Here is a 16868-nt window from a genome sequence, read left to right on the forward strand (position 1 = left end):
AAGTTTTTCACACCTGGATTTGGGTATCCTCTGCCATTCCTCCTTGCAGATCCTCTTCAGTTCTGTCAGGTTGGATGGTAAACGCTGGTGGACAGCCATTTTCAGGTCTCTCCAGCGATGCTCAATTGGGTTTAAGTCAGAGCTCTGGCTGGGCCATTCAAGAACAGTCACGGAGTTGTTGTGAAGCCACTCCTTCGTTATTTTAGCTGTGTGCTTAGGGTCATTGTCTTGTTGGAAGGTAAACCTTCGGCCCAGTCTGAGGTCCAGAGCACTCTGGAGAAGGTTTTCGTCCAGGATATCCCTGTACTTGGCCGCATTCATCTTTCCCTCGATTGCAACCAGTCATCCTGTCCCTGCAGCTGAAAAACACCCCCACAGCATGATGCTGCCACCACCATGCTTCACTGTTGAGACTGTATTGGACAGGTGATGAGCAGTGCCTGGTTTTCTCCACACATACGGCTTAGAATTAAGGCCAAAAAGTTCTATCTTGGTCTCATCAGACCAAAGAATCTTATTTATCACCATCTTGGAGTCCTTCAGGTGTGCTTTCATGTGTCTTGCACTGAGGAGAGGCTTCCGTCGGGCCACTCTGCCATAAAGCCCCGACTGGTGGATGGCTGCAGTGATGGTTGACTTACTACAACTTTCTCCCATCTCCCGACTGCATCTCTGGAGCTCAGCCACAGTGATCTTTGGGTTCTTCTTTACCTCTCTCACCAAGGCTCTTCTCCCCCGATAGCTCAGTTTGGCCGGACGGCCAGCTCTTGGAAGGGTTCTGGTCGTCCCAAACGTCTTCCATTTAAGGATTATGGAGGCCACTGTGCTCTTAGGAACCTTAAGTGCAGCAGAATTTTTTTTGTAACCTTGGCCAGATCTGTGCCTTGCCACAATTCTGTCTCTGAGCTCTTCAGGCAGTTCCTTTGACCTCATGATTCTCATTTGCTCTGACACGCACTGTGAGCTGTAAGGTCTTGTATAGACAGGTGTGTGGCTTTTCTAATCAAGTCCAATCAGTATAATCAAACACAGCTGGACTCAAATGAAGGTTTAGAACCATCTCAAGGATGATCAGAAGAAATGGACAGCACCTGAGTGTCACAGCAAAGGGTCTGAATACTTAGGACCATGTGATATTTCAGTTTTTCTTTTTTAATAAATGTGCAAAAATGTCAACAATTCTGTGTTTTTCTGTCAATATGGGGTGCTGTGTGTACAATAATGAGGAAAAAAAATGAACAAATTATTTTAGCAAATGGCTGCAATATAACAAAGAGTGAAAAATGTAAGGGGGTCTGAATACTTCCCGTACCCACTGTAACTGAAGAATTATCCAGTTATCGTTATTAATCATTAATTTTGAGACTTGAGGTCAAATCAGTTCCCTTTCGTTCCCAGTAAATGACGAAATGGGGGTTTCGCCTAGAAGCCTATCACCTTCAAGTTTTAGAAAACGAGCCAATGGCAAAACAATACCATGGGTCTGCGAAATTTGCATAGTGCAACTCCGCCTAACCGCGTGGGTATAAAACGAGCAGCACGGCAATCTCGCATTATGTTATGCTGAGACGTAAGGCCACACATTTTGTTTTGTATTTTTTCCCAAATTTGGAAAAATATAAAATAATTAGTTTTTTGTGTTTTAACCATTTCAGTCTGGATCAAATAACTGCTGCTCTTGCTTATCCTCAAAGATATTATGAAGGTTTCCTCTTTTTTACTCAAATTTAAAATGTCCTCAAAAATGGATTTTCCTTTCACTGTTTAATATTTATATTGGTTAATACTGTAGTTGTCAGTAACTGTAGAGAGTCTGAGTGTAACTGGTGTGCTGTATCTGGGTTAATACTGTAGTTGTCAGTAACTGTAGAGAGTCTGAGTGTACCTGGTGTGCTGTATCTGGGTTAATACTGTAGTTGTCAGTAACTGTAGAGAGTCTGAGTGTACCTGGTGTGCTGTATCTGGGTTAATACTGTAGTTGTCAGTAGCTGTAGAGAGTCTGAGTGTACCTGGTGTGCTGTATCTGGGTTAATACTGTAGTTGTCAGTAACTGTAGAGAGTCTGAGTGTACCTGGTGTGCTGTATCTGGGTTAATACTGTAGTTGTCAGTAACTGTAGAGAGTCTGAGTGTACCTGGTGTGCTGTATCTGGATTAATACTGTAGTTGTCAGTAACTGTAGAGAGTCTGAGTGTACCTGGTGTGCTGTATCTTGGTTAATACTGTAGTTGTCAGTAACTGTAGAGAGTCTGAGTGTACCTGGTGTGCTGTATCTTGGTGAGCTCCAGCAGTCGGTCTCTCTCCACACTAGCAGCCTGAAACATAGTCTTATACTCCTCACACTGAGCCTGGAGGGATGGGATCTTAACAACACACTCCGGACAGGCCGCCCGCGCTTCTCTGGAATCACACGCAATGCTTTTTACTCATGATGCTGTGTTAGACAGTGCCAGATACTGTAGACTGTGCCAAATTCAGCACAGGACAGAAAATGGGAAGAAAAAGACTTAAAAATAGACTTCCATTGTAAGCGTACTACTGTAAATGTAATGTAAAATGTGTTTGGGGTGGATTCCTATTCTCCCGAATCAAAAGATCACATATGGAATTCCAAAGCTGCCAAAATAAATAGAGTATTTATACTCTATTTATTTTGGCAGCTTTGGAATTCCATATGTGATCTTTTGATTCGGGAGAATAGGAATCCACCTTTGATACTTTTATTTCCTTATTTCCTCTAGACATTATCTGCCCTCTCTCCTCCAGGCCAGCACGCGCTACTCCCTCTAATCCCTGGTTATCTGAGGTTCTTCGGGAACACCGGACCGATCTCAGGGCAGCGGAGAGGAAATGGCACAAATCAAAAGACGCATCTGACCTGAGTATGTATCAATCTCTCCTCTCTTCCTTTTCTGTTGATGTTCATGCAGCAAAATCTTCATACTTCCACAACAAGATCAACAGCTCCTCCAACACACGATTCCTCTTCAAGACATTCAACACTCTCCTCTGTCCACCTCCACCACCACCCGCACCCTCCTTAACTGCTGACGATTTTGCGAACTTCTTCACCAACAAAACAACAGCTATCAACGGTCAGTTCTCAGCTCCACACACACAGGAACCCAGACCGACCCCCTCCACAGCCAATATCCCTCTGTCCTCCTTTTCTTCGCTAACCGAGGAAGAAGTATCTACACTTCTCCTCTCCAGTCACCCTACCACCTGCCCACTTGACCCCATCCCCTCACACCTTCTACAAGCCATCTCTCCCACAATTCTACCATCACTCACACACATCATCAACTCTTCCCTCCATACTGGCACTTACCCCACTGCTCAAAAAACCAACACTAAACACATCATTTGTAGAGAATTACAGACCTATCTCTCTCCTACCATTCATTGCGAAGACACTTGAAAGAGCTGTTTTCAACCAAGTAACATCCTTCTTGTCTCAAAACAACCAGCTGGATGTCAACCAATCCGGCTTCAAGAAAGGGCATTCAACTGAGACTGCATTACTGTCAGTCACAGATGCCCTACGGATCGCAAAAGCTGCTTCCAAATCTTCAGTCCTCATTCTCCTGGATCTGTCTGCTGCCTTCGACACTGTGAATCATCAGATCCTTCTGTCCACCCTCTCATCACTGGGCATCACAGGAACTTCACTCCACTGGTTTGAGTCCTATCTCACAGGTAGGTCCTTCAAGGTCGCATGGAGAGGTGAGGTATCCAGGGCACATCAGCTGACCACAGGGGTTCCCCAGGGTTCAGTTCTTGGTCCCCTCCTCTTCTCCATCTACACCACATCACTGGGACACATCATACAGGCACACGGTTTTTCCTACCACTGCTATGCTGATGACACACAGCTCTTCCTCTCATTTCAACCAGACGATCCCACAGTAGCTGCACGGGTCTCAAGCTGTCTGGCGGACATCTCCACATGGATGAAGGAACATCACCTGCAGCTCAACCTGGCAAAGACTGAGCTTCTCGTCCTCCCTGCCAATCCGTCTCTACAGCACGACTTCACCATCCAGCTAGAGTCATCATTAATCACCCCATCAAGGTCAGTCAGAAATCTTGGAGTAACGTTTGATGACCAGCTGACCTTCACAGACCACATTTCAAAGACAGCTCGATCTTGCAGGTTTGCACTGCACAACATCAGGAAGATCTGGCCTTTCCTAACTGAGCATGCAACACAACTTCTCGTCCAGGCCCTGGTCATCTCTAGGCTTGACTACTGCAATGCCCTTCTGGCTGGACTTCCAGCATGTGCAATCAAACCCCTACAGATGTTCCATCGCAGAAAGCCACAAAATCACTTTCCAGAACATTCTCATTCACAGTTCCATGCTGGTTGAACGCTCTCCCCACCCTCATCCGGAATGCAGAATCCCTGACAACGTTCAAAAGACAGCTAAAAACCCATCTCTTCCGTGAGCACTTAACCTCATAAAAAAAACAAAAATAAAAAAAAACAATGTTTTTCCCTTTGAAACATCACTTATCAGGCTTATGCTACTCTGAATAATACCTGAACTTCGTATTTTGAGCACTTCTTGTGTTGTTGTTGTTTTTTGCCTCTTTATGATGACTCGCTTAAATTAGTCCTAATTTGTAAGTCGCTTTGGATAAAAGCGTCTGCTAAATGACTAAATGTAAATGTAAATGTAAATGTAATTTATGTGTAATTGTATTTTTCCCACATAATTTTTTCCCCATTTGTTTACTTATACATTTATTTATTTTCACATTTATGTATTTCTACATTTATTTTTTGTTTTTATTTTTTGGCCATTATAGTCAAAAGCCATTTAATATCACCCTAACTGTATGTTTATAGGGTCACCATATATGGTCCGGATATGGCCGTAAAAAAAATCATCCGGTCCGATAGGTGTTTCTTCATTTATAAAATCATTATATAGTTTGGTCAGCATACTGATGACAATAAATATATAAATAAAGTTTTTGTGCTAACCTTAATTAAAGACCAGATCATTTTAAACAAACGAAGGTTTGTTCATGACTTTGAGAGAAGGTTAGCTGTCCGCTGGGACACTGGCTCTAAGACTGTCAGTACCTGGCCGAGCTGGACTCCCTGCTGTTCTCCTGTCGGGATGTCAAAGGCCCGATGTTGGGTTGGCCTTTACTCTCCCACTGCCTCTGCACCAGACACACACACACACACACATGAGGAAGAAAGCGCTGCTGATCAGATCAGGGGTGTGTGTTTCCTGTAACTCGCTGCTTCACTACAATAGTACGATGCATCGTTGAAGGAGTCAACTAGCTAGACAGTCTTCCCTTTACCTCTGTACCCATAAAATGTTGTTAAAATAGATCCGGTTCACATGGCTATGTGGAAGCGATAAATAATTCTGTATTATAGATTTTTAAGGCCAAAGTAATTAGTTGAGGTAAATTTGTAAAGAAAGACTACACGCCTGTGCACATATTCAAATGCGCATCCCTATAGACCTTATGCTCCAGAGAAACGAGGGCGCCGCCATCTTTAGAATATTGTCTTTTAACTTCCGTTTTTGCGGCCGCTCTGTATATCTCTATGGCACTGCTGTCCAGGAGTAATTAGCTCTTGAAGTGGATTTACTTAATGTAAAGTTAACGAAAGTTATCATGAGGACTGTAATGTTTAAAGCAGATGTCTTAACAAATGTCAGTCGACCGGGAAGATATTAAAACGAGCCTTTCATTAATAAACACGCAGAATCGCTGTGAAAATACAGACCGGAAGTCAAAAGACAACGAGCGCAGCGCTGAAAAGGGGCGGAGCTACATAAGGTCTATAGACTAAACACGTAATATGCATGTGCACACCATCAGCGTTTACACAGATTTGTGTTTTTGAAGATTATTTTTTTCCTACATTCTTCAAGGCTTGCAGCTTAGAACCTGTTTCCAGGTTAGCGTTCTCGAGCTCCAGGCACTGTTGTGCAGACTAGCGGCCGGAGCGCGTTAAAGGGATACTTTACCGTTTTTTCATATTAAACTATGTTATTCCCTTAACTAAGACGAGTTGATACATACCTCTCTCGTCTCAGTGCGTGCACTAAATCCCTCTGTCTTGCGGCGAAACTTTGTTAGCCCAGTTCATTTAATATGGGCCAAGCAGAGAAGCTACCAAACACCTCCACGTTTTCCCTATTTAAATACAGTTACTCGCGAAGTGTAACTCGACCTAGAACGGTGACACAAAACAAAACGTTGCGCTTTTCTAAGCGTGTAAAATGGATAACTATTTTGTATGGCGGAATACCATAGCAAGTGCTTGTAAGCACTTCGACTTGGCGCAGTAATATCTTCACTCGTGGAAAAATCCTCTCACCGGCCCCCGCTCCCTCTAGTGAAGATATTACTGCGCCAAGTCGAAGTGCTTACAAGCACTTGCTATGGTATTCCGCCATACAAAATAGTTATCCATTTTACACGCTTAGAAAAGCGCAACGTTTTGTTTTGTGTCACCGTCCTAGGTCGAGTTACACTTCGCGAGTAACTGTATTTAAATAGGGAAAACGTGGAGGTGTTTGGTAGCTTCTCTGCTTGGCCCATATTAAATGAACTGGGCTAACAAAGTTTCGCCGCAAGACAGGGATTTAGTGCACGCACTGAGACGAGAGAGGTATGTATCAACTCGTCTTAGTTAAGGGAATAACATAGTTTAATATGAAAAAACGGTAAAGTATCCCTTTAAGGGTTTTCTGTTAGAATGGTGTTGTGTTAGCGGCCCCTAAGTTAATAACTAATGATCTTTGCAACTGAAGTGAATCAATCAAAACTAACTTTAGCTGGACAATAACTTTATTCTAGAGCTGCTGTAAAGCCAGAACAATCTCTGCTACTGTAATCTCCTATTATCTCTGTAAAGCTGCTTTGAAGCAATCTCTATTGTTAAAAGCACTATATAAATGAAGGTGACTGGACTTGACTGTTTCCCTAAACCGTATTGACGTAAATTGGTCGTTCAACCACGTTGGTTAATGATGTCACGCACGCGGTGGAGAAATAACTTATTTTAATGAAACTGTTTGAGATCGAATTAATGCGAGATTTTTGTTATAAATTACAGTCATGGCATCTGAGGACTATTTCTCATTTTGCTTTATTTCCAGATTGAATCATCGGCTCGTTCTTACACACTAGAGCTCGTTCACACATGCGCACTCTTCAGAAACGACACTTTAAATCTCGTGACAAACTAAAAGACGTAAATGACATTTGTATGTATTATACATAAAGATATAGGTTGTACTGAATGTCAGCTTGCTTATTTTGCTCAAGATCAGGATTTATTAAGTCCACATGTGATAAACACAAGAAACTCATCTTCTAACCACAGGTCGAGAGCTGTCGTTACACACACACAACTCTGCGATGCTGTTTGCGAATGTTCGTTAGAACTATAGTTTCGGGAAACACTGACTCGTTGAACTATTCTGATAACGACAGAACTTGCGACCATAGTTGGCTTACGATGCTTTCGGGAAACACACCCCGGATCAGATCAGATGTGTTGTACCTGGAGGGCGAGCTGCTGGATCTCCTGCTCCAGCTCTTCAACCTTGTTCTCCTTCTCCGACACCATGAGTTTGAGCTGCTGGATGAGGGAGGCGTGTTGCTGGGCCTGACTGTGCAGCTGCATCTCCAGGCCCTGCTGGGCCTCCTGGCGCTGGTGGCCCTTCTGGCTGAGGTGCCCGAACATGGCCTGCCACTGCGACTGCTGCTTCTGTTGGAGGAGCGAGATACTCTACATCATCTGCTTCACATCATTTATCTCTTTAGAAGTGTTCCTACAAAACAAGTGAGCAGTAGTTTATAAATTGACTATTTGAGTACGGCATCATAATTCCAATGTATATGGGAGTGTAATGAGATTCAATGATTTTGGAAGGAGATTGTTCTTATGACTGGTAAATTGATTGAAGAAAATGTCCCTCTTTGTCTATTTCATATTACCCAGTACATTTGGAGGTGAATGCAAGAAAGCGCAAACTAATTGATTATAGGTTGCTTCAGGCCAAGCGTGCTATTGCTTTACTTGAGGACCTTCCCCTAATCAATGGTTTAAAGAAATGACCAGCAACCTTGCCTTGGAAAAACTGACATACGTAGTTTAAAGGAAACAAAATTTGGACCAAGTGGATGAGACAACATGTGATGATTGAACTATACCCAGCTCTTTTGTGTTGGACATGTATAGTATATAAGGCGGATCTTGTATTCCAGCAAAATAACTAATAACTCTGGTAAAGTAGCAAAGTTAAATACAAAATGAAAGGCTGTGAACTGTTTCGTCCATCCAAAATCTCTTTTTGTCTTTCTGAGCCACTTAGGTTAGGGGAGCAGGAAGTGGAACAGGCTGAATCCTGCACATATTTAGGTACAGTAGTGTGATTGACAGCCGACTGTCCTTTGCACAACATGTGAACTGTGTCTGCAAGAAGGCTCGTCAGTGTTTATTTCTTCTGAGACGGTTGAAAGGATTTAATGTTAGACATTATGACAACAGTGTATCGGTCACTTGTGGAATCAGTCATGACATTTAACATTGTTTCTTGGTTTAGCTCACTTTCAGCTGAAAATAAGAAGAAATGATCAAGAATTATTAAGCAGGCATCTATTATTACTGAGGTCTCGCAGCTTCCCCTACCAGACCTTTATAATGTGGCAGTAAAGAGGAAAGCTATCATTATAGACTCCTCTCATTCGTTTGTTTTATTTTATTATTTTAATGTTCAAACAAATGGCAATATATATATATATATATTATACAGACCCTTTCCAAAAAATTTGAATATCATGGAAAAGTTTATTTATTTCCATAATTCCATTCAAAACGTTAAACTTCCATAGATTATAGATTCAGGGCCCACAACTTAAACGATTTCAAGTATTTAGTTGTTTATTTGTACATAATTTGGGCTTCCAGCTCATAAAACCCACGAAAACAGGATTTCAAAAAATTAGAATATTACATGAAATCACACAGTAATTACACAGTAATACCATGGTCATTGAACCAGGTTTTGGTTCTTTTGGCAGTGTGGGCAGGTGCAAATCCTGCTGGAAAATGAAGGTATCACTGTGTAATTACTGTGTGATTTCATGTAATATTCTAATTTTTTGAAATCCTGTTTTCGTGGGTTTTATGAGCTGGAAGCCCAAATTATGTACAAATAAACAACTAAATACTTGAAATCGTTTAAGTTGTGGGCCCTGAATCTATAATCTATGGAAGTTTACCATTTTGAATGGAATTATGGAAATAAATAAACTTTTCCATGATATTAAAATTTTTTGGAAAGGGTCTGTATAAGATATATATATATATATATATATATATATATATATATATATAAGGATACGATAATGTAAGAGTCAGTCATCACCAATAAAGCGTGGACCAGCTCGTCGTCATGTCTGCCCTTCTCCAGCAGAGTGCTGATCTGGCTCTTCAGGGCTTTGACTTCTGTGCTCAACACTTTGTTCCTGGCTCTGGAGCCCTCCAGTTTCTTCTTCACATCCGAGTTCTCTTCCAGCAGAACTTCATAATCCACAGTGAGCTTCTGAAAACACACATCATGATCAGAGTGTGTGTAATGTGAAGAGTTACGCCAGACTCAGGCCTGTAAAGATCAGTGTGTTGAACCTCCAGCGCCTCCTTCTTCTCCCGCTCCATGTGACGGATGTGGCTGACGTTCCTGTCGTGTGTCTTCACGAGGCCTCCTGCTCTCCCCATCTCCTCCTCAAGGCCTTGCTCACTCCTGTGACACGACTGGCTCAGCTGTTGCTCCAGGTCTCGCACCTTCAGTGAATATAATGCTTTCTTTAGTGTGTAACTGTTGTCATGTTTTCTAATGATATCTTTTTGGATATTCTTTTTCCAGAAAATGCAAGTTAATGTGATTGCATTGGACTGAAGCTTACTGACTTTGCTCACACAGGGTATAACAACTTTCCCAAAAAGATTTTAATTTAGCTGTTTTTGTTGTTTGTTATTTGTTTTCTATGTTATATGGAAATGTTTATGTATGTGTTTAGTTAAAAAGTAATAATAAAAAATAATTGATATGGATTGTACTTTTTGAGTTTTTTTTTTACATCGTTACACTTGTGGTGTTCCCGGTGAAAAATAACCAGCCTACACAACACTGCCTATAAATCTCTCATGATGCTGTGTTATTGCCAAATATTGGATTCAATCTTGTTGTCAACTTGTTATCGTTTTCAGTTAGCAGAGGTTTTGTGTTTCTTCATGGAACTGATTAACCATAGCCTTGATCTGAGTTTACACTCCTCTGTGTATTCACTTCAAAACAGCATAAGCTCAGATCAGTGAAGCCTGTGATCAACCAGCTCCAAAAAGAAACACAAAACCTCTGCTAACTGAAAAAGAAAACAAGGTGACAAAAAGGTTGAATCCAGTTATTTGGTGATAATATAGCATAACAAGAGATTTACAAGCAATTTAAAAGACGGCTCATTTTTGATCCGGAACACCAAATCAGGTAAAGGACTTCCAGCACAGCACAAGGGCTAACATGTATAACAGATGAGTTATAAAAAAACATCTGAAACTGATGGATGAGAGCATGTGGACTCACTCTGTTGTTCAGGACGAGGATCTGCTGAGATCGGCCTCTCCATCCTCCTGGGTTACACAGAATCTGCTGAATACTGACGTCCTCACCCACCTCACAGCTCAACACCTGACAACACACACTCACACTGGTTACCCACCTCACAGCTCAACACCTGACAACACACACTCACACTGGTTACCCACCTCACAGCTCAACACCTGACAACACACACTCACACTGGTCACCCACCTCACAGCTCAACACCTGACAACACACACTCACACTGGTCACCCACCTCACAGCTCAACACCTGACAACACACACTCGCACTGGTTACCCACCTCACAGCTCAACACCTGACAACACACACTCGCACTGGTTACCCACCTCACAGCTCAACACCTGACAACACACACTCGCACTGGTTACCTACCTCACAGCTCAACACCTGACAACACACACTCACACTGGTCACCCACCTCACAGCTCAACACCTGACAACACACACTCACACTGGTCACCCACCTCACAGCTCAACACCTGACAACACACACTCACACTGGTCACCCACCTCACAGCTCAACACCTGACAAAAAAAACTCACACTGGTTACCCACCTCACAGCTCAACACCTGACAACACACACTCACACTGGTCACCCACCTCACAGCTCAACACCTGACAACACACACTCACACTGGTCACCCACCTCACAGCTCAACACCCGACAACACACACTCACACTGGTTACCCACCTCACAGCTGAACACCCGACAACACACACTCACACTGGTTACCCACCTCACAGCTCAACACCTGACAACACACACTCACACTGGTTACCCACCTCACAGCTCAACACCCGACAACACACACTCACACTGGTTACCCACCTCACAGTTCAACACCCGACAACACACACTCACACTGGTTACACCTGACAACACACACTCACACTGGTCACCCACCTCACAGCTCAACACCTGACAACACAAACTCACACTGGTTACCCACCTCACAGCTCAACACCTGACAACACACACTCACACTGGTTACACCTGACAACACACACTCACACTGGTCACCCACCTCACAGCTCAACACCTGACAACACAAACTCACACTGGTCACCCACCTCACAGCTCAACACCCGACAACACACACTCACACTGGTTACCCACCTCACAGTTCAACACCTGACAACACACACTCGCACTGGTCACCCACCTCACAGCTCAACACCTGACAACACACACTCACACTGGTCACCCACCTCACAGCTCAACACCCGACAACACACACTCACACTGGTTACACCTGACAACACACACTCACACTGGTCACCCACCTCACAGCTCAACACCTGACAACACAAACTCACACTGGTCACCCACCTCACAGCTCAACACCCGACAACACACACTCACACTGGTTACCCACCTCACAGTTCAACACCTGACAACACACACTCGCACTGGTCACCCACCTCACAGCTCAACACCTGACAACACACACTCACACTGGTCACCCACCTCACAGCTCAACACCCGACAACACACACTCACACTGGTCACCCACCTCACAGCTCAACACCTGACAACACACACTCGCACTGGTCACCCACCTCACAGCTCAACACCCGACAACACACACTCACACTGGTCACCCACCTCACAGCTCAACACCTGACAACACACACTCACACTGGTTACCCACCTCACAGCTGAACACCCAACAACACACACTCGCACTGGTCACCCACCTCACAGCTCAACACCTGACAACACACACTCACACTGGTCACCCACCTCACAGCTCAACACCTGACAACACACACTCACACTGGTTACACCTGACAACACACACTCACACTGGTCACCCACCTCACAGCTCAACACCTGACAACACAAACTCACACTGGTCACCCACCTCACAGCTCAACACCTGACAACACACACTCACACTGGTCACCCACCTCACAGCTCAACACCCGACAACACACACTCACACTGGTCACCCACCTCACAGCTCAACACCTGACAACACACACTCGCACTGGTCACCCACCTCACAGCTCAACACCCGACAACACACACTCACACTGGTCACCCACCTCACAGCTCAACACCTGACAACACACACTCACACTGGTTACCCACCTCACAGCTGAACACCCGACAACACACACTCGCACTGGTCACCCACCTCACAGCTCAACACCCGACAACACACACTCACACTGGTCACCCACCTCACAGCTCAACACCTGACAACACACACTCACACTGGTTACCCACCTCACAGCTCAACACCTGACAACACACACTCACACTGGTTACCTACCTCACAGCTCAACACCCGACAACACACACTCACACTGGTCACCCACCTCACAGCTCAACACCCGACAACACACACTCACACTGGTCACCCACCTAACAGCTGAACACCCGACAACACACACTCACACTGGTTACCCACCTCACAGCTCAACACCCGACAAAACACACTCACACTGGTCACCCACCTCACAGCTCAACACCTGACAACACACACTCACACTGGTTACCCACCTCACAGCTGAACACCCGACAACACACACTCACACTGGTCACCCACCTCACAGCTCAACACCTGACGACACACACTCACACTGGTCACCCACCTCACAGCTGAACACCCGACAACACACACTCACACTGGTCACCCACCTCACAGCTCAACACCCGACAACACACACTCACACTGGTCACCCACCTCACAGCTGAACACCCGACAACACACACTCACACTGGTCACCCACCTCACAGCTCAACACCCGACAACACACTCACACTGGTTACCCACCTCACAGCTGAACACCCGACAACACACACTCACACTGGTCACCCACCTCACAGCTCAACACCCGACAACACACACTCACACTGGTCACCCACCTCACAGCTCAACACCTGACGACACACACTCACACTGGTCACCCACCTCACAGCTGAACACCCGACAACACACACTCACACTGGTTACCCACCTCACAGCTGAACACCCGACAACACACACTCACACTGGTTACCCACCTCACAGCTCAACACCGGACAACACACACTCACACTGGTTACCCACCTCACAGCTCAACACCTGACAACACACACTCACACTGGTCACCCACTTCACAGCTCAACACCTGACAACACACACTCGCACTGGTCACCCACCTCACAGCTCAACACCGGACAACACACACTCGCACTGGTCACCCACCTCCCACCTCACAGCTCAACACCTGACAACACACACTCACACTGGTCACCCACTTCACAGCTCAACACCTGACAACACACACTCGCACTGGTCACCCACCTCACAGCTCAACACCTGACAACACACACTCGCACTGGTCACCCACCTCACAGCTCAACACCTGACAACACACACTCACACTGGTCACCCACCTCACAGCTCAACACCTGACGACACACACTCACACTGGTCACCCACCTCACAGCTGAACACCCGACAACACACACTCACACTGGTCACCCACCTCACAGCTCAACACCCGACAACACACACTCACACTGGTCACCCACCTCACAGCTGAACACCCGACAACACACACTCACACTGGTCACCCACCTCACAGCTCAACACCCGACAACACACACTCACACTGGTCACCCACCTCACAGCTCAACACCTGACGACACACACTCACACTGGTCACCCACCTCACAGCTGAACACCCGACAACACACACTCACACTGGTTACCCACCTCACAGCTGAACACCCGACAACACACACTCACACTGGTTACCCACCTCACAGCTCAACACCAGACAACACACACTCACACTGGTTACAAACCTCACAGCTCCACACCGGACAACACACACTCGCACTGGTCACCCACCTCACAGCTCAACACCTGACAACACACACTCACATTGGTCACCCACTTCACAGCTCAACACCTGACAACACACACTCGCACTGGTCACCCACCTCACAGCTCAACACCGGACAACACACACTCGCACTGGTCACCCACCTCACAGCTCAACACCTGACAACACACACTCACACTGGTCACCCACTTCACAGCTCAACACCTGACAACACACACTCGCACTGGTCACCCACCTCACAGCTCAACACCTGACAACACACACTCGCACTGGTCACCCACCTCACAGCTCAACACCTGACAACACACACTCACACTGGTCACCCACCTCACAGTTCAACACCTGACAACACACACTCGCACTGGTCACCCACCTCACAGCTCAACACCTGACAACACACACTCACACTGGTTACCCACCTCACAGCTCAACACCTGACAACACACACTCGCACTGGTTACCCACCTCACAGCTCAACACACTCACACTGGTCACCCACCTCACAGCTCAACACCTGACAACACACACTCACACTGGTCACCCACCTCACAGTTCAACACCCGACAACACACACTCGTACTGGTCACCCACCTCACAGCTAAACACCCGACAACACACACTCACACTGTTTACCCACCTCACAGCTCAACACCTGACAACACACACTCGCACTGGTCACCCACCTCACAGCTCAACACCTGACAACACACACTCACACTGGTCACCCACCTCACAGCTCAACACCTGACAACACACACTCACACTGGTCACCCACCTCACAGCTGAACACCCGACAACACACACTCACACTGGTCACCCACCTCACAGCTCAACGCCTGACAACACACACTCACACTGGTCACCCACCTCACAGCTCAACACCTGACAACACACACTCACACTGGTTACCCACCTCACAGTTCAACACCTGACGACACACACTCACACTGGTCACCCACCTCACAGCTGAACACCCGACAACACACACTCACACTGGTTACCCACCTCACAGCTGAACACCCGACAACACACACTCACACTGGTTACCCACCTCACAGCTCAACACCGGACAACACACACTCACACTGGTTACCCACCTCACAGCTGAACACCCGACAACACACACTCACACTGGTTACCCACCTCACAGCTCAACACCGGACAACACACACTCACACTGGTTACCCACCTCACAGCTCCACACCGGACAACACACACTCACACTGGTTACCCACCTCACAGCTGAACACCCGACAACACACACTCACACTGGTTACCCACCTCACAGCTCAACACCTGACGACACACACTCACACTGGTCACCCACCTCACAGCTGAACACCCGACAACACACACTCACACTGGTTACCCACCTCACAGCTGAACACCCGACAACACACACTCACACTGGTTACCCACCTCACAGCTCAACACCCGACAACACACACTCACACTGGTTACCCACCTCACAGCTCAACACCGGACAACACACACTCGCACTGGTTACCCACCTCACAGCTCAACAGCCGACAACACACACTCACACTGGTCACCCACCTCACAGCTGAACACCCGACAACACACACTCACACTGGTTACCCACCTCACAGCTCAACACCCGACAACACACACTCACACTGGTCACCCACCTCACAGCTCAACACCTGACAACACACACTCACACTGGTTACCCACCTCACAGCTGAACACCCGACAACACACACTCACACTGGTCACCCACCTCACAGCTCAACACCTGACGACACACACTCACACTGGTCACCCACCTCACAGCTGAACACCCGACAACACACACTCACACTGGTCACCCACCTCACAGCTCAACACCCGACAACACACACTCACACTGGTCACCCACCTCACAGCTGAACACCCGACAACACACACTCACACTGGTCACCCACCTCACAGCTCAACACCCGACAACACACACTCACACTGGTCACCCACCTCACAGCTCAACACCTGACGACACACACTCACACTGGTCACCCACCTCACAGCTGAACACCCGACAATACGCACTCACACTGGTTACCCACCTCACAGCTCAACACCTGACAACACACACTCACACTGGTCACCCACCTCACAGCTCAACACCTGACAACACACACTCACACTGGTCACCCACCTCACAGCTCAACACCTGACGACACACACTCACACTGGTCACCCACCTCACAGCTGAACACCCGACAACACACACTCACACTGGTTACCCACCTCACAGCTCAACACCCGACAACACACACTCACACTGGTCACCCACCTCACAGCTCAACACCTGACAACACACACTCACACTGGTTACCCACCTCACAGCTGA

General features: G+C 46.5%; 1 protein-coding gene across 1 annotated transcript in view; it reads right to left on the reverse strand.

Annotated features, from left to right (window-relative positions):
* ccdc13 (coiled-coil domain containing 13) overlaps positions 1 to 16868 on the reverse strand; it is a 64319-nt gene that overhangs the window by 3026 nt on the left and 44425 nt on the right. Inside the window, exons 7-12 of the mRNA XM_082174240.1 lie at positions 10633 to 10737; positions 9678 to 9833; positions 9418 to 9594; positions 7548 to 7754; positions 5094 to 5176; positions 2258 to 2398 (exon numbers count right to left, since the gene is read on the reverse strand). Coding sequence (XP_082030366.1) covers positions 2258 to 2398; positions 5094 to 5176; positions 7548 to 7754; positions 9418 to 9594; positions 9678 to 9833; positions 10633 to 10737 — 869 coding nt within the window. The remainder of the gene's footprint in view (positions 1 to 2257; positions 2399 to 5093; positions 5177 to 7547; positions 7755 to 9417; positions 9595 to 9677; positions 9834 to 10632; positions 10738 to 16868) is intronic.

This window comes from Leuciscus leuciscus (assembly GCF_965113295.1).
Source record: "Leuciscus leuciscus genome assembly, chromosome: 6".
NCBI classification, from domain to species: domain Eukaryota; kingdom Metazoa; phylum Chordata; class Actinopteri; order Cypriniformes; family Leuciscidae; genus Leuciscus; species Leuciscus leuciscus.